This window comes from Tenrec ecaudatus, chromosome 7 (assembly GCF_050624435.1).
Source record: "Tenrec ecaudatus isolate mTenEca1 chromosome 7, mTenEca1.hap1, whole genome shotgun sequence".
Taxonomy (NCBI): Eukaryota; Metazoa; Chordata; class Mammalia; order Afrosoricida; family Tenrecidae; genus Tenrec; species Tenrec ecaudatus.
This window is the reverse complement of record NC_134536.1, coordinates 128,767,426-128,788,421: the sequence shown is the minus strand read 5'-3', so window position 1 is coordinate 128,788,421 and position 20,996 is coordinate 128,767,426. Positions and strand designations below refer to the sequence as shown.

The 20,996-nt window shown below is 52.2% G+C and overlaps 1 protein-coding gene across 5 annotated transcripts in view; it reads left to right on the top strand.

Moving 5' to 3' along the window:
• Positions 1-247: 247 nt before the first annotated feature.
• The window catches only part of CUL9 (cullin 9), a 38,201-nt gene continuing 17,452 nt past the window's right edge, over positions 248-20,996 (top strand). For 2 of the 5 annotated variants that reach the window (XM_075555064.1, XM_075555060.1), the window contains exons 1-20: positions 384-998; positions 1,796-2,402; positions 2,887-3,041; positions 3,376-3,891; positions 4,305-4,440; positions 4,581-4,774; positions 5,272-5,680; positions 6,064-6,256; positions 12,091-12,298; positions 14,120-14,316; positions 14,631-14,848; positions 16,050-16,296; positions 16,382-16,487; positions 16,879-17,106; positions 17,314-17,404; positions 17,503-17,674; positions 19,593-19,698; positions 19,919-20,014; positions 20,305-20,480; positions 20,714-20,847. In XM_075555064.1, coding sequence (XP_075411179.1) covers positions 981-998; positions 1,796-2,402; positions 2,887-3,041; positions 3,376-3,891; positions 4,305-4,440; positions 4,581-4,774; positions 5,272-5,680; positions 6,064-6,256; positions 12,091-12,298; positions 14,120-14,316; positions 14,631-14,848; positions 16,050-16,296; positions 16,382-16,487; positions 16,879-17,106; positions 17,314-17,404; positions 17,503-17,674; positions 19,593-19,698; positions 19,919-20,014; positions 20,305-20,480; positions 20,714-20,847 — 4,207 coding nt within the window. In that variant the 5' untranslated portion in view covers positions 384-980. Of the gene's footprint in view, positions 360-383; positions 999-1,795; positions 2,403-2,886; positions 3,042-3,375; positions 3,892-4,304; positions 4,441-4,580; positions 4,775-5,271; positions 5,681-6,063; positions 6,257-12,090; positions 12,299-14,119; positions 14,317-14,630; positions 14,849-16,049; positions 16,297-16,381; positions 16,488-16,878; positions 17,107-17,313; positions 17,405-17,502; positions 17,675-19,592; positions 19,699-19,918; positions 20,015-20,304; positions 20,481-20,713; positions 20,848-20,996 lie in introns of those variants that run through there. The other 3 variants (XM_075555061.1, XM_075555062.1, XM_075555063.1) reach the window with 3 other exon arrangements.

Below are 20,996 nucleotides of genomic sequence, written 5' to 3'. Positions count from 1 at the left end.
AGCGGACTTGGACTCTGAATGCGTGGAGGGCTTCTGGGACGGAATCGCCCTCCAAGCCGGCGGCCAGCAAGCCCACGCTTCCCCCACGAGGAGGGCGGTACAGCTCGCCGGGCTGCGCAGGGCTCTTACTCCGGCTGCAGGGCGGCCCACGTGACCGGCGTGCGCGCCGTTGCCGCGGCGACTACGCATGCTCCGCGCGCGCGCTCTTCCGCCACGCTCCGCCGGGGGCCCAGGCGGGACCCGTAGCTGCGCAGCCGCCGCACGCTCGCGGAGTGACCCGGAAGGGAGCCGCTGAGGAGGCGGGGCCGGCACGGCGGGACTGGCCGCTGGGTCCCAGCGAGGGCCAAGCCGGGCGCGAGGTGAGAGGCGAGTCCCGCGCCGACCCGGCCCGGCCCCGCCCCGCCCCGTCGGGTCCCTCCCTGCCCCGTCCTTCCTCACTGTGGGGCAGCCGGGGGAGGCCGGGCTGAGGTCGGGCTTCGCGAGCCGCCGGGTCCTCTCAGCCTCGCAGGACCGCGCCCCTCCAGCCTCGCTCCGCCCCCAGCCCCGTGCCGGTCCTCGTGCCGCCGCGCCCTCTCCTCTGCCCCGACCCCGCGATGTGATGCTGGGCCCTTGTTAGGGAGCCCCTCACTTTCGTCCAGGCTCCATCCGCCGTCGTGGGCTACCTCCGCTTTCCCGGACCCCTGCCCCCCCCCATCTCGGCGCCAGCCTTCGCTTCCCGCGCATCTTTTAACCCGGGAACCCCACGCGACGACCCCCTGCCCCGGTGGATCACCTTGTCTCTGGCTCCTTGCCCCCTGTCTCTGGCGCCCCTGCCCTGCACCCCACGGACCCCGCCGTGAGCCCCTCTTCCCCATTTCTGATCCTCGCTCCCGACGGCTGCCCTACCTCTAGGAAGAACAGCACTCCATGGTTACCAGCCTTACCTCACCGCGTGTCGGACATTGTCCTCACTAAGTGCATTACATACATGATCTTAGTACATGGTTGCCACAACCGAGGTAAGTATGGACGTGATCGCCAGCGCACAGCCGAGGCGCAGGAACTTGCTCACCACGCCGCAGCAAGGCAGCCAGAATGTAAAGTCAGGTTGATGGCGCTGACATCTGTGCCACATTGGCTGCTTATTAATACTTTGACCCTCATTCCCTACCCGTCAGCCCCATTATTGCCACCTCCCCCTTTGTCTACCCTACCTAGACCCCCACCATACATATAATGTAAGTATGGGGTAGGCTTTTTCAGCCCACCCCTAGGCTCTTGCCCTGCCCCCTACCAACCTGGCTTTCTCAGCTTTTGCCCCAAACCCTCTCATCCACATTCTCCACCCTCCACATCCCAGCCACCTGCCCATCTCCTTGCTCCTATTTGCCCTGGCCTATCTCTTGATCCGCCCCATCACACATATTCCCGGGTCTGCCTTGCCTTGAGCTTGTCTGGCTCTCTGGCTCAGGCCCCACTGTCATGTGCTGTGCCCTGCCATTCACCCCTGGCATCTCTCGGGTCTGATGTGTATCCCTCAGCCACCCTGCCCCTCTGTCCAGAGTTCTGCTACACTGTCCCACTCCTTACTAGTTACTGTGCTGTGACTCTTCTTCCCCTGGCTGCCCTCACTCTGTGCCCCTTTTATAAACCAGCGTGTGTTTAGTGATCGATCCATCCCTGGCCTGGCCTCACCTCTGTATCCCCTGGATTCCTCCAAGCAGCTTACCAACCACCACCCAGTTGGTCTCACAGTTCCACTTCCTCCGTGGGGTCTTTCCCCTTTCTCACACTGCCTTTGTCCTTCTTGTCCCAGGAAATCAACATGGTGGGGGAACAGTGTGCCAGGGACCTCATGGTGCCCTTGGGGCCCCGGCTGCAGGCATTTCCTGAAGAGCTCCTTCGACAGCGGCCCGGCCACGATGGATGCCCTGAGTACCTGGTCCGGTGGAGTGTCCTGAAGTGTGGGGGAGCAGGCAGAGTGAGTGTGGGCGCCGAAGAGAAGGCAGAGCATATCCTCATGTGGCTGTCGGCTCCTGAGGTCTACGCCAACTGCCCCCTGCTGTTGGGCGAGCGGGTGCTACTGAAGGGTCCTCCACACGAGCCAGCTGGGCCTTCAGGAAACTTTCCCCGAGATCCAGGAGGCCTGGATGAAGTGGCCATGGAAGAGATGGAGGCTGATGTGCGGGCACTGGTGCGCAGGGCCGCCAGGCAGCTGGCAGAAGGCGGGCCGTCGAGCCTCACGTCTGCGGTGCTGCACACTGTCCACGTGCTCAGCGCCTATGCTAGCATCAGCCCCCTCACCGGGGTCTTCCGGGAGACGGGTGCCCTGGACCTGCTCATGCAGATGCTGTGCAACCCTGAGCCTCAGATCCGGCGGAGTGCCGGCAAGATGCTGCAGGCCCTGGCTGCCCATGATGCTGGTAAGAGGGGAAAGCGCTGGGAGAATGCGCCTGGGGACGAGAGCAGAATGAGGCACTGCACAAGAGCCTGTGTTCGGGGAATTTCCCTTCAGTCCGGAGGAAGATGAGATTAGTAGGCAACTTACAGACATTGCACAAGCACCTGGCGTGTGTGTGTCTATTTCCAGCGTCTTGGCTGAGAAAAGAAGAGGGGGGTTTGCATTTTCTAAGCTCGTGCCTTGAGAATTGTTAGTTGGCTGCGAAGTCAACCTAGGGAGTGGCAGTTGACATTGACAAAGCAAAGTATCCCTGGGTAGTACTAAGACTTGAGTTTTGTAGCATGCACTGTTTCAGGTTCATGTGTACATATGTTTGTGCTGAATGACAACACACCACGCACTTGCTTCCATGGGCTTCAGCCACAGAGCTGTTTGGAAGCCTCGAGGCTAAGGGGTAGGGTCTAGGAAAGGCAGGGAGGAAGTCCCTGATTGCATGTGGATTCCAGGGAGTCGGGCTCACGTGCTGCTGTCGCTGAGCCAGCAAGATGGCATTGAGCAGCACATGGACTTTGACAGCCGCTACACGTTGCTGGAGCTGTTTGCAGAGACTACCTCCTCAGAGGAACACTGCATGGCCTTTGAGGGCGTCCACCTGCCTCAGGTACCCCAACTGCTGTGGGGAAGATGCTGTGTCTGAGGCTGAGGGTGTTGGTTCCGAAAGTGTGGCTCCAAACTGTGCAGCAGTCCCAGAGCCTCCTGGGAGCTTGTTAAGTGAAGGTTCAGCTCTTAGAATTTCTGAGATTGGGTGGGGGGGGCGGGGGGAAGCATGACCAGGAACCTTCGGTTTTAAGATGCCCCATGTGTTCTTCAAAGTTTGGTGATGACCGGCCTTTTGAGATTTCAGTGGAGAATAGCACTCGGGGGTGGGGACCAAGGAGGAGGGGCTAAATCTGAGAGGTGATGGATGAACCGAGGCGGTGGGTCATGTCCTGCAGATCCCAGGGAAGCTGCTCTTCTCCCTGGTGAAGCGCTACCTGTGTGTCACTTCCCTGCTGGACCAGCTCAATAACAGCCCAGAGCCAGGGGCTGGAGACCGAGGCACCCTCTCCCCCACCAAGGAGGAGTCCGGCCGGGAGAAGAGCCGAGGGCAGCGGGAGTTGGAGTTCAGTATGGCTGTAGGCAACCTCATCTGCGAGCTGGTGCGGCTCATGGGCTGGGCCCGGAACTTCAGGGAGCAGGGCCCGATACCACCCCGGCCCATCCGCTCCATCTTTCAGCCCTGTACCTCAGGCCCCAACCTTGTCCTCCCCCCCGTGGCCCCCACTCCTCGAAAGCAAGCGCGGGCTTTCCGCCAGCGCTCTGAGTTCTCCAGCCGGAGTGGCTACGGGGAGTATGTGCAGCAGATGCTGAAGCTGGGGATGCGCGTGCGCATGCTGGACGATTACGAGGAGATCAGTGCCGGGGACGAGGGCGAGTTCCGGCAGAGCAACAACGGCGTGCCCCCTGTGCAGGTGAGTCTGCAGGTGGGGGGGTGGGGGGGACAGGACACTGCAGGGGCGTCCTTGCAGCAGGCTCTACCTGGTCACCCGAGAGGAGACCCCCATAAGGGGGTTAGGATGGTAAACGGGGGTCAGAAGTTGACCCCCTCAGGGCAGAGAGGCCATGTGGATGTGCAGGGAGGTCAGGGAGAGCCTCACACTGTGGGAGCAGAAACAAAGGAGACCTATGGTAGAGGTGGGTAGGAGAGATAGGAGCGGGAGCCTTTGTGCGACGTGCAAGCATGCAAGTTTTTCCAAACCTAGCCAGGTGTTTCTGAGGGCCATGTGCCCAGGTTTGGCACCTGCCAGATCTTCTCAAGCCCTCACAACCTAGGCCTCTGAGGGTTGAACACTGTCCACCCGCCTTCCCCTTCTCATTCTTCTAGGTCTTCTGGCAGTCAACAGGCCGCACCTACTGGGTGCACTGGCACATGCTGGAGATCCTGGGCCCCGAGGAAGTCATTGAAGATGCGCCTTCAGCCACTGTGGAGAAGGGGGCAGGGGCCCCTGTGTTGGGCACAGGTGAGCTTAGAAGGGGACACAGGCAGCATGTCTCTGAATAGAGTGACTGGCATGAAGTCACGCCTGCCCAGGAGCCGCTCCAGACCCAGAAATGGCCTCTGGTTGTTGGCGCTGCTGATCCGCTGTGCTTCTCTCCTCAGCATTTCCCTCCTGGGACTGGAAGCCTGCGGACGGGCTCTACTCTCTGCCATACCTCCAGCCCGAGCCGCAAAAGATGGAGGAATTTGGGTACCTAACCCAGGCTGAGTGGTGGGAGCTGCTCTTCTTCATCAAGAAGCTGGATGCATGTGAGCAGCAGCCAATCTTCCAGAATCTTCGGGAGAACCTGGATGAGGTATAATTAATTATGGGCTTGAGGTATGGGTGGGGGGGTTTGCAGAGCAGGGTTTGTAATGGGATTAGAGGTGGAATTCTCTAAAGGGAATTCTAGTCATGGGGCTTTATTTAGAGCAGCGGTTCTCAACCTGTGGGTTGCGACCTCTTTGGGGGTCGAATGACCCTTTCACAGGGGTCACCTGATTCATAACAGTAGCAAAATGACAGTGATGAAGTCGCAATGAAAATAATTTTATGAAATTAAAAAAATAATAATGTTATGGTTGGGGGGGTTACCACCACATGAGGAACTATGAAAGGGTTGCGGCATGAGGAAGGTTGAGAACCACTGATTTAGAAGGCGGCTGATAGGAGGAGTTAGGGAAGATGAGGGGCCTGCTTGGGGGAGAGAGAAATACTGTGAGAGTCTGGTGCACAACAGGAGTGACTCCCCTTGCTATAAGCAGGGCCTTTGGGTCTGTGAGTCCCTGAAAGGCACGCCCCTTCTGTTGACAGACCCTGGGGGAAAAGGCCCTAGGTGAGATCTCCGTGCCCACAGAGATGGCCGAGAATCTGCTCCAAGTTCTCCGCACTCGTTTTGAGGGCAACATCCTCAGTGACCTGCTCAACTCCCACGTCTACACTAAGTATGCGCTGCTGCCCGACCAACCAAGCAGCTCGTCATCTTCCCACACAAGTCACTCCTGTACCCCGGATCCAGAAGAGGAGTCCAAGTCAGAAGCCGACTTCTCTGAGGAGGAGATGGAGCCCCCCAAAGCCAAGGCTGAGTCCCCTGAGGCAGAGGCTGAACCTGCACAGGCCCAAGCTGAACCCCCCATGGCTCAGAGTGATTCGCAACTGTTTAACCAGCTTTTTGTGAGCGAGGGAATGACTCTGACCCAGGAGATAAAGGAGGCAGCGAGTGGTGAGTGAGGTCCTGGGAGGAGGGGTGGCTGAAAAAGCTGGAATAAGTCAGGGTGGAGGGAGGACTATGGAGTAAAGTCGCCGTTGCCTGGGAAAATGCCTGCACATCATGTTTCCATCTTCCTCCCTCTGACCTCGATTGTGCCTAATTAAGTCACTCCCTTTCTTCAGCATCTCTGGGTGAGAAGGGTCCATTTCCCATGGTCTCTGTGTGACCAGTAGAGCCCCTCATGCACAGTGGGGGAAGTTAATGTTATGCATGATCATGGATGATCCTATGTTTAAGTACCAGTGGGGTAACTGGCTTTGACCTTTTCATTTAGACTTCTCACCCCAGAGGTGCCACAATTCTTTGAGCCACTGCTTTTCCCCCACCAATTTCAGAAATGACCAGAGCCCTGCGGGATCCCGGTCCACGGAGTTCCCTGGATCAGCAGGTGGCAGCAGTCATGGCCACTGTGCAGACGTCCAGCTTGGAGACGAACCTGCAGCTTTCAGGGCTTTGTGCCCTTTCTCAGGTTGTGGAGGAGGTCACTGAGCGGGACCACCCCTTGGTTCATCCTGACCGATCCCTGAGGTCAGAATGTTGGGGAGGGAAGAGGTTTGGGTTTAAGTTGTCAGTGGCGAGGAAGAGGTGGTTGATATGGAAGGGACTGTGAGGTCAAGATTGAGGAAGGCGAGCGGGGAAAGGCGGGGGAGCTGAGAAACAGCTTTATGAGGGCTCTCAAAGTTCATATTTGACCTATAGTCTCTCACGCAGTCATCCTCACTCCCGAGTATTCTGTTGCATTAGCTTGTGTAATTGAGGAAACCGAGGCTGAGAGAACTGAAGTAATTTCACCAGGGTTTTACAGTTGACTGAGCCAGCATGCAAACCGAGGTTGTTTGGCCTCTAGAGTGTGAGTTTTTCTTCTCTCCCCTTTTCCTAATGCTTTCTTTAGAATTGTTTTACTCATCTCCTGATTATGTAACAAGAAATGAATGTGTTTTATTTTTAAAAACCTGAAGAATATATAAGAACATAGAATGAAATGCCCAAGTCCCTCTTCACCGTTGTTATCCATCTGGTGTGTAGCCTTAATTTACGTTTGTAATGGTGCATTTGGAAACAGAAAACCCTCCCCATTGTTTTAACTTACAGGATCACACTACATGTTTCCACAACTGCTCCGCCCCACTCAGCATGTCAGGCTGTGTGGAGCTGCCTCCTCATTTTCACGGCTGCAGAGGTCTCTGCAGTAGGGTTGTGTCCCAGTTCAAGCGCAGTGCCCTGCTAACTCAGTGCCTCTCATCTCTGCCAGCACTAGATAGTGTCTTGTTTCAATCTCTCAGGTTGGCAAAATTTAAATTGAGTGGTACCTTGTTTTAATTTTTTAGTTCTCATGAAGTGAAACCAATTGGCATATATTTATTCTGTTTCCTCTTTTGTAAATGCTCTTTTCTTACACTTTGCTCATTTTCTTCATTTTCATCTGAGTGATGTGTGTGCAGATAGATATCCATTATACATTATTAATCTTTTATTATGTTGATTCAAAATCACATTAACTTTATTTTTCTGATTATGAAAAGAATGCAAGATGTATATATAGCAAAGAGATTGAGGCAGTAAAGAAAAACATCTTCCAACATATAACAAAGAAAAATCCAGGAAGGACCCAATGGCTTATACCAGACATTTAAAAAAAATCATTTTATTGGGGGCTCGTACAGCTCTTATCATAATCCATGCATCCATCCATTGTGTCAAGCACATTTTATACCAGGCATTTAAAGAAGAATTAGCAATTCCCAAACTCTCCCAGGAAAACAAAACAGCAAGGAATGCTTCCTGATTGATCCTATAAGGCTAGCATTACCTTGTTAACAAAGCCTAATAGAGATACCACAAGAAAAGAGAGCTACAGGCCAGTATCCCTTATAAATATAGATGCAAGGATTCTCAACACAATAGGAGCAAATGGAATGCAGCTGTGTATTAAAAGGATTATACATCACCACCAAGTGGTAACACAATAGTCCAGAACTGAAAAATCAGTCATTGTAATATACCATATTAACAGCATGTAGGAAAAAACAAACACATGTGATCGCCTTAATGCAGAAAAGGCATTTCACATGATCTACTGTCTTTTCATCATAGAACTACTCAGAGAACTAGGATTAACAGGGAACTTCCTCAACGTGACAAATGATATTTATAAAAATCCTGCAGTGAATTTCATCTACTTAGTGATGAAAGCCTGGGAGATCAGGAATAAGAAAAGGATGCCTGCTTTGACAACATCCAGGCCTCTTTAAAGTGGTGAAAAGTAAGGATGTTGCTCGGGGGAGACTAAGGTGACCCTGACCCAAGCCATGGTATTTTCAATCGCCTCATCTGCATGTGCGAGTTGGAAGACAGCAGAAGAATTGATGCATTGGAATTACGGTCTTGGCAAAAACTATTGAAAGTGCCACGGACGGCCAGAAGAACAAACGTGTCTTGGAAGAAGAACAGCCACAATGCTCCTTAGAATTAAAGGCAGGAGACGTCATCTCACATACTTTGTACATGTCATCCCTGGAAAAGGATGTCATGCGTGGCACGGTTGGAAGACTGTCGAGAGTGGCGTGACTCAGTGGCTGCAGCAGTGAGCTCAAGCATGGCAACCACTGTAAACATGGCACAGGATGGAACAGTGTTTCTTTCCTCCGTTGTGCAGAGTTGCTGTGAGTTGGAAGCGAATCAATGGCCCCTAACAACATTCAACGTTGCTGGAAGTTGTAGCCAGATAGTTCATCAGAAAACAAGAAAAGGTAGATTAGAAAAAGAAGAAGTAAAGCTATTTCTATTCTTATTTGACCTGACGGTCCCAAAGAATTCATAAACTTCCTAGAACTAGTCAGTGAACTCAGGAAAGTTGCAGGGCACAAGAGCAACACTCAGAAATAAGTTGTGTATTTTCCTCAGCAGTGAATGATCTGAAAAGGAAATTAAAAACAAAAGAAACGTGTTTTCTTAAAATAATGCCTAGGAGTAAATTTAGTCAAGAAGGTGAAAAGTTGAAAACTAAAACACTCCCAAAAGAAATTAAGTACTAAATAAACAGATGTACCATACACTCGTGTCTAAGCTGAGTTTTCCAGCACGTTTTTAATGCCATTTTTGTGGTAAAATTAGGTGCCTTGGCTGATACTCAGGTCGGCTTTATACTTGAAAATATATGGTGTATTTACATATTGAAAGATATATTGCATTCACGGATTGGAGCCATAACTTTAAGATGTCAATTTTAGCCAAAATAATTCACAATGTAATTCCTATTAAAATTCTAAATCTCTTTGCAGAAGTGGAAAAACTCATACTCAAATACCTATGGGATTGTAAGAGATCCCAAAGCACTCTTAGAGGAAGGAAATGATCAGGGTGCCAAACTGGAGACATTCTCTTCTCCACGTGGACGCCATCCTCACACCATCAGCAATATTTTTAAAAAGTGTCTTCATTCAGAATGGATCTAAATATGAAGGATGTAGCTAGATTGTCTAAATATAGAACAGAACTTAAACTGTGAGAAACAGGAGTCTCCAGTCTTCCTTGGTGCCTCATATGGCCACCTTGGTAGAAAGTATGAAGTATTTGGTCCTGTGGGGCCAATCATGACTCTCAGTGAATACTTTGGTCACTGTCTACTAAGAATGAGAACCTTATTGTGGTTCCCTGTGTAAAACCAATCCTTCGCAGTCCCTGGCTTACGAACCAGATCCATTCCTGGGTGTGTCTTTTCCTCAGGTCTTTAGGGACACAGCACAGGTGCATATGGTAATAGCCTTAAGTTGCTTGCAGGAAGGAGCCCTGGTGACATCGTGGGTTATGTGTTACAGACCACAAGGTCAGCAGTGGTTCAGAACTACAAGCTGCTCTGGGAGAAAAAGGAGGCTTTCTACTCCTGGTTAGAGCTGGATTCTCAGAACCCCACAGAGGCAATTCTAGTCTGTCCTGTAGGGTTGCAGTGAGTCAGGATGGACTCGGGCAGTGAGTTTGGTGTGGGTTTTAGTGTAAGAAGCAGTTCTGGTCGCATACTGTGTTGTGCACTGGACTGCTAACCACAAGGTCAACCATTTGAACCCTCCAACCTCTCCTCCAAAGAAAGAGGAGGTTTTCTGTTCCCATAAAGATAGTCTGGGAATCCCAAAGGGGCAGCTCTACTCTGTCCTGTAGGGGCCATGTGAGTCGGAAGGAACCCACTCGTTGGTAGTTTTTGGTTTCTTCGTGCAAGAAAAGAACCCGTAGTGACACTGGAATAAGGCTTGGGCTGCCAACCCCACAGTTGGCAGTTCAAACCCACCAGCCTTCCCGGCGGAGAAAGATAAAGGTGGCGGCCCCCTTCAAGATTGCCCGTGTCGGGCACTGTGATTCAGAATTCACTTGGTGGCAGTGGGTTAGTTCCAGAAAAGGCTTCACATTTTTCAGTGACTTAAAAGCTGGATGTGCACTGAGTGAAGGTGCTTGAGTGATGAAGAACTTACTGGGAACGGGGGTTGGTTTAATCTTCTGTAAGTGAGGGCAAATTTACATCACATGAAAAGGCAATTGGGAGTTGTCCCCGAGTCAGATGTTAGCCCTGGGACTGAGGGTGCTTCTAATGAACAGTTAGACCCAGCTCTGGACAGACAGACAGAGTGACTACTAGAAGACATAAAACGATAGGGATCACAGTACATTTTGTTGGCGAGGGCTGCTCTATACTTGTATCAACAGAATGTGGACCACTTGTTAAAATGCAGATTCCAGGGCCGATCCCACACCTCTTTACTCATAATGCCTGCGTGGTGGGGCCTGGGGTTAAGAATTTCTTAGACACACAAGTTCAATAGCTAATAGTCTCTTGGCTAGTAAACTAGTAGCCAAGAATGATTTATATCCCAAATAAATCCATCTCTGCTGACCAAGCAAGTGACAAGGGTGGCCAGTAGCTGACAATGAAAGGTTTGCTCTCCTGCTACAGAAAAGGGTGGGCAAACTAGAACATTAGGATGATGAAAATCACCTGAACCCTCTTGATGCAAAGATGACTATTACACCTCCTACTCCCATTTCTGTGTCTGTCTCTCTACATACTACCCATGTATGCTGTCTTTCTTGGAGGAATAATTCTTGGCTACAGAATAGGATGTGGATGTATGAGGGGTTGGCAAAAGGTTCATGGAAAAATTGAATTGGATGATAATGGAGCTTGTCCGCCAACTTTTGGAAGTATTTTTAAGTGTACTTGATGCATGGTGTAGCCAGCATAGAACGTACATTCTTTTTTGGAAGGCAGGCCCGAAAGACAGATGAAAACAGAATTTCCTTGGTACTCTTCTTTCTGCCGCAGTTTCTCCTTTTGTGGTCCTCCGCCCCTTTCCCAGGCCGCCCCCTCCATGTCTGCATCTCCCTGATGGTGGGGAGAGCGGGGGAATACCTGCTTTTTCCTCTTGGGATGCCTACTTGCTTCCCTCGGATAAGGACTTCAGCTGGCCCCTGTTCCAGCTTGGACGGTGGTCCCTGGGTTATGTGTGTGAGGTTTTTCTGTTGCCCCCATTTTTTCCAGGGCATCTAGATTTTGTATCCCCTGTCAAAGTCTCCTTTGTCCCAAAACTCTAAAACCAAACTGCCATGGAGTGGATTCCGACTCATAGTGATCCTGTCCCAAGATTGTAAAAATCTTTCCTTATATTTTCTAAACACAGCATTGATTTTAGTTTTTAAAAAATATTTGCCTGTTCACTTTTTGTTGTTGCAAATGATGTTAAGTAGAGCACCCACTCACTGCCCCTTCCCCCACAGGCGTAGCCAGGTTTCTCAGCCTCACTTATCAACATGGATTTTATTTTTTGAGAGCAGTTTTAAGTTTACCGAAAACTATGCAGCAAGTAGAGGGTTCCTCTCTGCCCCTTCCCTCTCCACTGTCTCCAGTTAGCGTCCTGCATTCCTGTCCCCCCTTTTGACTGGTGCTCCCTCCTCACTGGCTCAGCGGACACCCTTACTTCTCATCTATCGAGTCTGTCCATCCAGCACTCTGACTACAAGTTTATCGTTTGGGAACTAGTTGGCAAGTCTGTCATTATTCTGTCATTCTTACATATCTCCTCTTCCTGTGCTTGAATCTGTCTGGCTTTTGGTGGACTGATACTGACTTAATCGATTTATTTGGAAAGAAGACCCCGTTTTGCTCGATGGCCTCTTCATGAGGTGAGAGACAGGCAAGAGAGCAGGTCACGAGGGACACTGAGGCAAGGGGAGCAGGTTGGAGCGGGGCGGCAGTGGGGTGTCTGGGTTGGATCCTAGGGGATGGGGTAGGAAAAGGAGTCAGATGCACCATGGCTATGAAGGCAGGAGTGACTCCTTGGTGTGGGGACCCCCCCCATAACCCTTCCTTCTCTCAGAGAGAAGATGGTGAAAACGGTGGTGGAACTGCTGACCAACCAGGTCCGAGAGAAGATGGTGGTGGTGCTGACCCTCCGCCTCCTGTACTTGCTCATGACCAAGCACGAATGGCGCCCACTCTTTGCCAGGGAGGGTGGCATCTACGCTGTGCTGGTTTGCATGCAGGAATATAAAACCTCCATTTTGGTCCAGCAGGCGGGGCTGGCGGTGAGTGGACTGGGTCTGGTGGGCAGGAGATGGATGGTTGCTGGGCTATGGTGGTAAAGAGACAGTGTGGTGGGGTAAATGGAGCAAGCGTTGCGGTGGAGAGAAAATTGTGGATGAGTTGAAGAGTTCTTAAGAGAGTGAGTGCCTGCTTGGGGAAAGGGAGGGAGGCCTTTTAAGACTGGCCCCAGGTTGGAAAGTGAGCAGCGGGGTAGGTGTGGGGCCCTCTTGTGAAGGAGGGGAGTGTCGGCGGGGCGCAAGGGCTGGGGAAAGATGAGTGAGTGAGTGAGTGAGTGAATGGGATGTTTACTTTCCTGTGCCTATTTGAGGTATAGTTAGGGAGGTGTCTCATGCATGACACATTTTCTAGACATAATGATTAACATTAAGGGTTTTTTCCTTTTATTTGAGTGGGACCCTTACTCTTCGGCACGTATAGGTAAAACAAAGACAGTATTGCTCTCCCCCCACCCCCACTCCCCAGTCCTGTGTGCAGAGAAAACAGAAAGCCCTCATTCGGGGCGCTCACAGAAGAACAGGCATTCCAACTATGATAGACGGAAAGGTTGAGGTGTGGCCCCGAGGGGCACGGCGGGCCTGGTCCAGAGCAGTTTTGAGAGCAGGACTGCAGTGTGCGTCCGCAGTGTACGGTCCAGGGAGAGACCGGAGGCGCCTGCCTTTATGGGGTCTCTCGGTGCTCTTCTTCCACGAGCTGCCACCACACGTTTACTAAAACACATGGTGTGACAAATAGAGGACATTTGCCCCTAAATACAAACTTTTGCTGCATAACAAAAGGACACCATCTTCTTTTATACTAACAACCAAACAAACTTAGTGCAGAATTGGCTCTGATCCCTAGTAACCGTGTATATCAGAACGCTGCTCTCCAGGGGGTTCAGTCTAATCTTTGGGAAGTAGATTACCAGGCCTATTCTTTCGGGCACCTCTGGTTGGACTTGAACCTCCAGCTGTTTGGTTAGCAGCCCAGTGCATTCACTGTTGGCACCACTCAGGGACTCCAGCAATAACCGAAGGTTACAGAATCCAGGTCATTGGTTGGACTGAGTTGGGTAGCCTCATTACACAGTAACATTTGTTCAGTGGGGCCACACCTCTCAAGGGAGAGTGTCTTGAACATAATTCCATCCCATCCCTAGAGGATTTCTTCTGGGGAGAGTCAGACCTTTACAGACATTCTTTCCCATAATTCCAACTACTCTTCCTGTGAGATGACCAAGTCACGTTCTTGAGAAGGGGCTGGATACTGACTTTGGCGATCAAGGGGCATAGGCTTAGGAATGTTGGCATATAGGTGGCATTTGACGTTATAGGAATGGACAGGGTAACATCAGGACACGGAGTGCAGAAGAGAAGAGAAGGGGGCCAGAGACGAGTGATCAGGAACAACTAGAGAAGTAGGGGGTGGGGGGCAGCAGGAAAATGTGGACTCATGGGTCTAAGGGGAGAGAGGGTTTGCAGAGGGAAGAGTGGTGAATGGAGACTGGAGACAACTCCAGGCAAAGCCTACAAAGCAGCTAGAGGGTCTGCAGAGCGCTGTCCTGGGGGAAGGGACAGTTAGCCTTGGTGCAGGTGGTTTGGGACACAAGGTTGCAGGGAGCCTTACCTGTCCTGGTAAGGCTTCTCCCTGGTCTGTTCCTCTGTTCCTTTTTTTGGTGTGTGGGGTGGTAACATCTGATGTCCCATCACGACCTCTGTTGTCCTTTCCTACTCTGCTCATTTGTAAACAACTCAAGGTTTGGGGTATAGAACGGGGCCATCCGTCTGAGCACTGCTAAGCCTGCCCCCACTCTCTCCTCACAGGCACTGAAGATGCTGGCAATCACTGGCTCCTCTGAGATCCCCACTTTTGTTACCGGCCGAGATTCCATCCACCCTTTGTTTGACGCCCAGATGACCAGAGAGATCTTTGCCAGTATCGACTCAGCCACCCGCCCGGGTTCAGAGAGCCTGCTCCTTACTCTTCCTGCAGCTGTGATCCTGATGCTGAACACTGAGGGGTCAGGGCATGACCCTCCACACTCCCGCTAACCTCTGGGACCCATGTGTCCCACAGAAACGCTTCCCATGGGCTCACCTCTAAGTTAAACGTCAGTTGCACCTCTGGCTGTCATGGAACAGAAGCCAAGCACTCGGGCGAGGGGGATTCCCAGAGAAGAGCTCTCTCCTTCCCTGCCTTCCAGGGGCTGGTAGAGTGACTTGGGTAGACTACTGGAGCCCTCTTCCCAGCTATAGAATTCCATTCCCCCTGCACCTCCTGCCCTGCTTTCATGACGGTCTCTCTGTTTCTCTCCGGGTCACCCCTCTCCCATAGGTGTGCTTCTGCGGTGAGAAATGGCCTGCTCCTGCTCAACCTGCTCTTGTGCAACCATCACACTCTGGGAGACCAGATTATCACCCGGGAGCTGAGGGACACCTTGTTCAGGCATTCAGGGATTGCACCGGGGACAGAGCCGATGCCTACCACACGCACTATCCTCTTGATGCTGCTCAACCGCTACTCAGAGGCGCTGGGCAGCCCTGAGCATGCAGGTACTGTTGTGAATAGGGCAGCCAGGGGCAGCTGTGGCCAGGAAGATTCAGGAAGCGAGTGGGTAGTTGGGTGCGCAAGCTGGGTTCTAAGAAGAACTGCCAAGGGGAGAGGGACCTTCTAGAATAGATGCCATGGTTGTCTTTGAATGGCTTTCATCCAGCACTTACCCGACAGCGTCACCAGGCCTCACGCCTTCTCAGAGTGCTCTAAGCATACGAGGGTTCCCATCTGTCGGGGCTAGCTTTGGTCCAGTCTCCCTGGACAGTAGACTGTTGACAGAAATGACCTCTAGGGAGGCCCTCTTTTGAGGAATTGTAACTTACGGTGCAGAAAAATTCTGACTAGAAATGTGAAACACTGATGTCAGGGGAAGAACGCTTTGATTTAAAAACAAGTGAAAACCCAGGAAGATGGAAGGAAATTTAAATAAGTAATCTGTATCTTTTAGGCTATAGAGCTAAAGCGAGTAGCCTAGGTAGTATAGAGCTGTCGTGTTAATAACATGCTATTGCCTTATGTAATAGGATAGCTAACCTCAAGTAATAAAAGTAATTCCCTGAGTCTGTAAGGAGCCCTGATGGCGCTGTTGGGCAAGTACTGGACTGCTAACTATAACGTCAGCGTTTCAAGCCCACCAGCTGCTCTGTCGGGGAGAAAGATGAGGCCGCCTGCTCCTGTAAAGAGTTGCAGCCTTGGAAACCCGACAGAGGGTGACTGGGAGTCAGACTTGACTTGCTTACTGTGGGGTTTATTACTACATTACCATGTGACTCTCTGAGCTGAAGGAACCCTGGTGGCGTAGTGGTGGAGTTGGGCTGTAGTCTGTAAGGTCGGCAGTTCAAAACCACTAGCCCTTCCTTGGGAGAAAGAGCGTTCTACTCCTATAAGCAGTTACAGTCTCAGAAACTTCTCTGCTGTGAGCCGGCGTCTCCCCGATGGCAGTGACAGTCTGAGCTAGGAGATGCAAATCTAGTGTTGACCTCGACAATGTTTGCCACGCTGGTGGTTTGGTTGTTATTTTGTTTGTTTGAATGTAGCTAACTCTGTATATATTTTGGGCCAGGATAGAAACCATAGGTGTCTTTAAAGTGGGAGGAGAGCTTTGGGGTAATTTTTCTGGACCTTCCCATTTCTGGGATTGACCAAACTTGTATGACTTCTCTTCATACACATCTTCCCCACCATGTGTCTGGGCTGCAGCACTGGAAACCTCTGGCTCCCAGGGCCAGCAAGGGTCCCCTGAGCTACTGATTCGATCCATAGTGGGGGGCCCATCTGCAGAACTCCTCCTGGACTTGGAGCGGGTATTGTGCCGTGAGGGTGGCCCAAGGGGTGCTGTGAGGCCCCTCCTCAAGCGCCTGCAGCAGGAGACCCAGCCCTTCCTGCTGTTACTTCGGACTCTGGATGCCCCGGGGCCCAACAAAACTCTGATGCTGACTATGCTGAGGTGAGGGGCCTGTGCAGGCACCACTCCTGCTGGGGACGGGAGGCGGCGGCGAGCCAGGCATTCACTTTTGCCATCTCCTCACCAGGGTCATGACCCACCTGCTGGATTTCCCTGAGGCCATGGTGCTCTCCTGGCATGAGGTCCTGGAGCCCTGTCTCAACTGCCTGAGTGGGCCCAGTTGTGACTCTGAGGTACCCCAGCCTGGACAGGGGCCTGGGGTCTGGGAGAGGGCGGGTAGCATTTCCAGTCAAGAGCCCAGCAGAGCCTTCCTGAACGGGGCTGGAGGGCCGTGGGTGGGTGAGGTTAGGAACAAGACGGCTAAAGTTGTCTAAGAGATTCCAGAACTAGGGTACCCACGTATACCAGTCCACGTACTCCCAACTCGCTCAGGAGCCCAGCTCTGAGTATTTGATTCTAGTGTATGTGTATGTGGTGGTCTGCTTTCCCTGGGTTTTCAAGGGTCTCCACACACTTTCTTTCCTGAACTGCCGACTCTTCCCCTTCCTTCCCCCCACCCACACACACTTTGAATACCCCTTGTTGCCTGTGGATGATGATTAAACCACATGGCTGTTTGCTCAGATTGTTCAGGAGCTGGTCTGCTTCCTGCACCGCCTGGCTTCCATGCACAAGGACTATGCCGTGATGCTCTGCTGCCTGGGAGCCAAAGAGACCCTCTCGAAAGTCCTGGAGAGGCACTCCACCCAGCTGCTGCTGGGGGGTGAGCTTCGGGACCTGGTAACAGAGTGTGAAAAGTACGCCCAGCTCTACAGAAAGCTCCCCTCCAGCATCCTGGCGGGCTGCATCCAGGTGAGTGGGGTGCTGTGTGGAGCTGAGGGCGGTGGGAGCTGTGGGCGCAGCTGGGAGTCAGCCTGGGGCATTTGTTGCCAGACTCTTTCCCCCGACACAGTCCTGCTCTGCCAACATTTGGGGAGAGGAGCAGAGTGCTCTGTTGCCCCTTGACTTTTTCTTCTGACACATTTCCGTGTATCCCTCCTCCGGATGCTCCCGCTGCAGATGGTGCTGGGCCAGATTGAAGATCACAGACGAACCCACCAGCCCATCCACATCCCCTTCTTCGACGTGTTCCTGAAGTACCTCTGCCAGGGTTGGTGCCCTGATCTGTGTACCCCATGCTCCCACCCCAGTGTTTGTTGCTCCCTGCCCTTCCGGCCCCTAAGCTGTGTTTTCCCCGTCAACTGTCAGGCTCCAGCGTGGAGGTGAAGGAGGACAAGTGCTGGGAGAAGGTGGAGGTGTCTTCCAACCCGCACCGGGCCAGCCGGCTGACGGACCGGAACCCCAAGACCTACTGGGAGTCCAACGGCAGTGCCGGCTCCCACGCCATCACCCTGCACATGCACCGTGGTGTTCTTGTGAGGTAAGACTTTGCTCATGTGTGCACACATGTGTACTGTGATATGCCCCGCACGGTGCTCTCAAACATCTATATACACACAACCCAGTCTGTGTGCTGTGTGTCGTTTGCTCCCAAAATCTGGTACTGTCACCCCAACCCTGAAATAATTTTCATTGTTACTTCATCATTGTCATTTTGCTATAAATCGAGTTATAAATCGAGTGACCCCTGTGAAAGGGTTGTTCAACCCTCAAAGGGGTCGCGACCCACAGTTTGAGAACCACCGGTCTAGAGACACAAGAACAAGCTACAATGCTTGTATTCAGGGAACTGCAGTCTATCAAGGAGATAGGATAGAAAACCAGTCAACACAGAATAAGAATACGTGTTCTAGTTGACCTGTGTACTTGTTCCTGAGAGCAGAGGAATGTCTAGGCAGACTGAGGGTGGACTGAGCTAGGTTTGGAAGAGGAAGACAATGGATATTTTAGACAAAAAGGAAGAATCACTAGGCTGAGCTTGGAGTTTATCTGAAATGGAAGATGGGCATAGTATATTACTCCGGGTAAATTAAAGAAACAAATTCATAGACACTCATATGTGTATGAGAGAACTTCATATCAGAGAGCAATTGTACATCGAGAAAACATCTTAGCCCAGTCCAGATCAAGTCTGTGAGTTCAATATTAGCCCTTAAGTGCAATATTAGCCCAAGAATTTCTCTTGAGACTCATGCAGCACATTCAATGATGTCGAATGTAGGAAGATCATCGGCCCTTGGTGGATTCAGTGGTGGTAGAAGTATCTCAGGCCTGGTGTGGGTCTCCACGTGGCTCTTCCAGCTCTGGGGCTCTGGCTGTCATCAGGAAGATGTGGCTCGTCAGCAGGAAGATGAAGCAGAGGTAGTGTGTGTGTATCTGACTTGCAGTGAGCTGTTTATGTCCATGGTGATGCTAAATGAGGTCATGAAGCTGCAGCCTGATTGACAGGCTAGACTCCACCCCTTCACAAGTTCACACCAGATTGTGTAACTGTCACAGATAAGGCCTTCAAAGTAGACCAAAGGCAGATCACAAAGAACTATGTGCGCTGTTGCTGCCTTATTCTGAAGAGTTAGGGAAAAGACACGAGTGGATTGTTTTATTGAGAAAATTCACCCTGGCAGTTTGGAAGATTGAGCTGGAGGCCAGGGAAGGAGTTGGAAGATTTGTGTCACAGTCTCGCTGAGAAAAGATCAGTGTCTTCTGTTGGGCAGAGGGAAGGGCAACAGGGAGAGGTGCTGGATGTAGAGATGCTAAGAGGGAGCATCTGTCGGACTCACCATTGACTGGATGTGAGCGGTTGACTAGGTAGTGTGATACTGTGTAGTACTGGTGGGTTGCCGGGAGAGAGAGAGCGGGGAAGGGGAAGTTTCATGGCCCTCCCATTTTGGACATGCTGACTTTGAGGTGCTCGTGGAGCAGGCTGTAGAAAAGTCTCTGGACAATACAGCATTGAAGCTCAGGAGAGAGCCAGGGTAGAGAGGCACACACAAACTCAGTGACACGACGGGCCTAGATGGAGCCTCCTTGGGAAACTAAAGAGGGGAGCAGAGGCCCAAGAGAGGCCTGGCACCGAAAGAGCCAGCAGAGGAGCAGGAGCCTGAGAAGGAGGTGCTGAGTCAAAGTAGTTTTGAATTAAGACCAAACAACAAAAATCAAACTCACTGCTATCAAATTTATGCCAACTCATAGCGACTCTATAGGACAGAGTAGAACGGCAGGTTTCCTAGACTAACTTTTAACAGGAGTAGAAAGCCCCGTCTTTCTCCTGCAGAGCAGCTGGTGGTTTCGAACTGCTGACCTTACAGTCAGCAGGCCAGTGCGTAACCACTACATGCCCAGGATTCCTTGAATTGAGACCAGGACCCCAATTTTGTCTGATTGCTCTTCTCTCCTAGGCAGCTGACTCTGCTGGTGGCCAGCGAGGACTCCAGTTACATGCCAGCTAGGGTGGTGGTGCTGGGGGGTGACACTGCCAGCTGCATCAGCACTGAGCTCAACACGGTGAGACCACCTTCCTTTCCCTCCTCCTCCCGCTGTCTGTCTCTGTGCAGTTCCCACATCGCTCCCTTGGGGAGGCATTGCCTTGTAAGCAGGGAGGGTGGGCTTGAATGTGGAGCCTAGGCTTAGTTTGGGGGAAGTGAAGGGCAGACAGCTGTGGTGGTCCTTCCAGCCCTGCTACTGGAGGTGCAAGCTCAGTTTACCTCCCCCTCCTCCCTGCCAGGTCAACGTGCTGCCCGCCGCCAGCCGGGTGGTCCTTCTGGAAGGTCTGAACCGCTTCTGGCCCGTCATCCAGATCCGCATAAAGCGCTGCCAGCAGGTGTGGTGAGAGAAGAGGCCAGGGCTATGGGCGTCGGGAGGTGGCACAGGTGTCTGCAGTGGCCAGGTTTGCCCACCCCTTAGGGACCAGGGGTCTAGCCATGCCTCTTCTTTGGCCTGCTTGGGAGATGGTCCAGGAGTGTGTTGGAGTCGAAATGTTCAGGAATGTCCCTAGTGTCCCTGGGAAACCTGGGGTGTGAACCTGAGCGTATGACCTCCCTTAGAGGCTGACTTTGGTGGTGTTGAGCGGCAAAGGTGGCTTAGGTGACAGCTAGTCTGTGCATGTTGCAGGGTGGCATCGATACCCGGGTTCGGGGTGTGGAGGTCCTGGGCCCTAAGCCCACATTCTGGCCACTGTTCCGGGAGCAGCTGTGTCGACGCACAGCTCTCTTCTACACGATCCAGGCGCAAGCCTGGAGCCAGCACATAGCAGAGGACCGCAGACGCCTCCTGCAGCTCTGTCCCAGGTGGGTGGGCAGGGGTGAGGGTGCTGAGGACAGGACGCTGGAGAGAAGCTTCGGGGTGAGTGTGGAAGGCAAAACTGGAGATGGTGAGCACGGGCGAGCTTTGCTGAGTGGGGAGAGCGGGTGAGGGAGATGGACTGAGGTGCGGGGACGGGGATGGGGAGCAGGAATCTGCATGGAGCAGAGGCCTCGAGGAAATCTGTCTTTCACCTGTAACCGTACACTTCTCATCCTAGGCTGAACAAGGCTCTGCGCCATGAGCAGGGTTTCGCTGACCGTTTCCTCCCCGACGAGGAAGCTGCACTCGCACTGGGCAAGACGTGCTGGGAGGCACTGGTCAGCCCGCTGGTGCAGAACATCACCTCCCCTGGTAACCGTGCTGGCACCTGACCCGCTCTCCACCCCTTCTGTTTGTTCCCAGGCCTCACTGAGCTCATCTTTGGGTTCCTGACGTCTTCTCTTAGGCCTATCACCTCAGGGTCCCTTCTCCTCCTTACCCAGGGGCTGCTCCTGGCTATT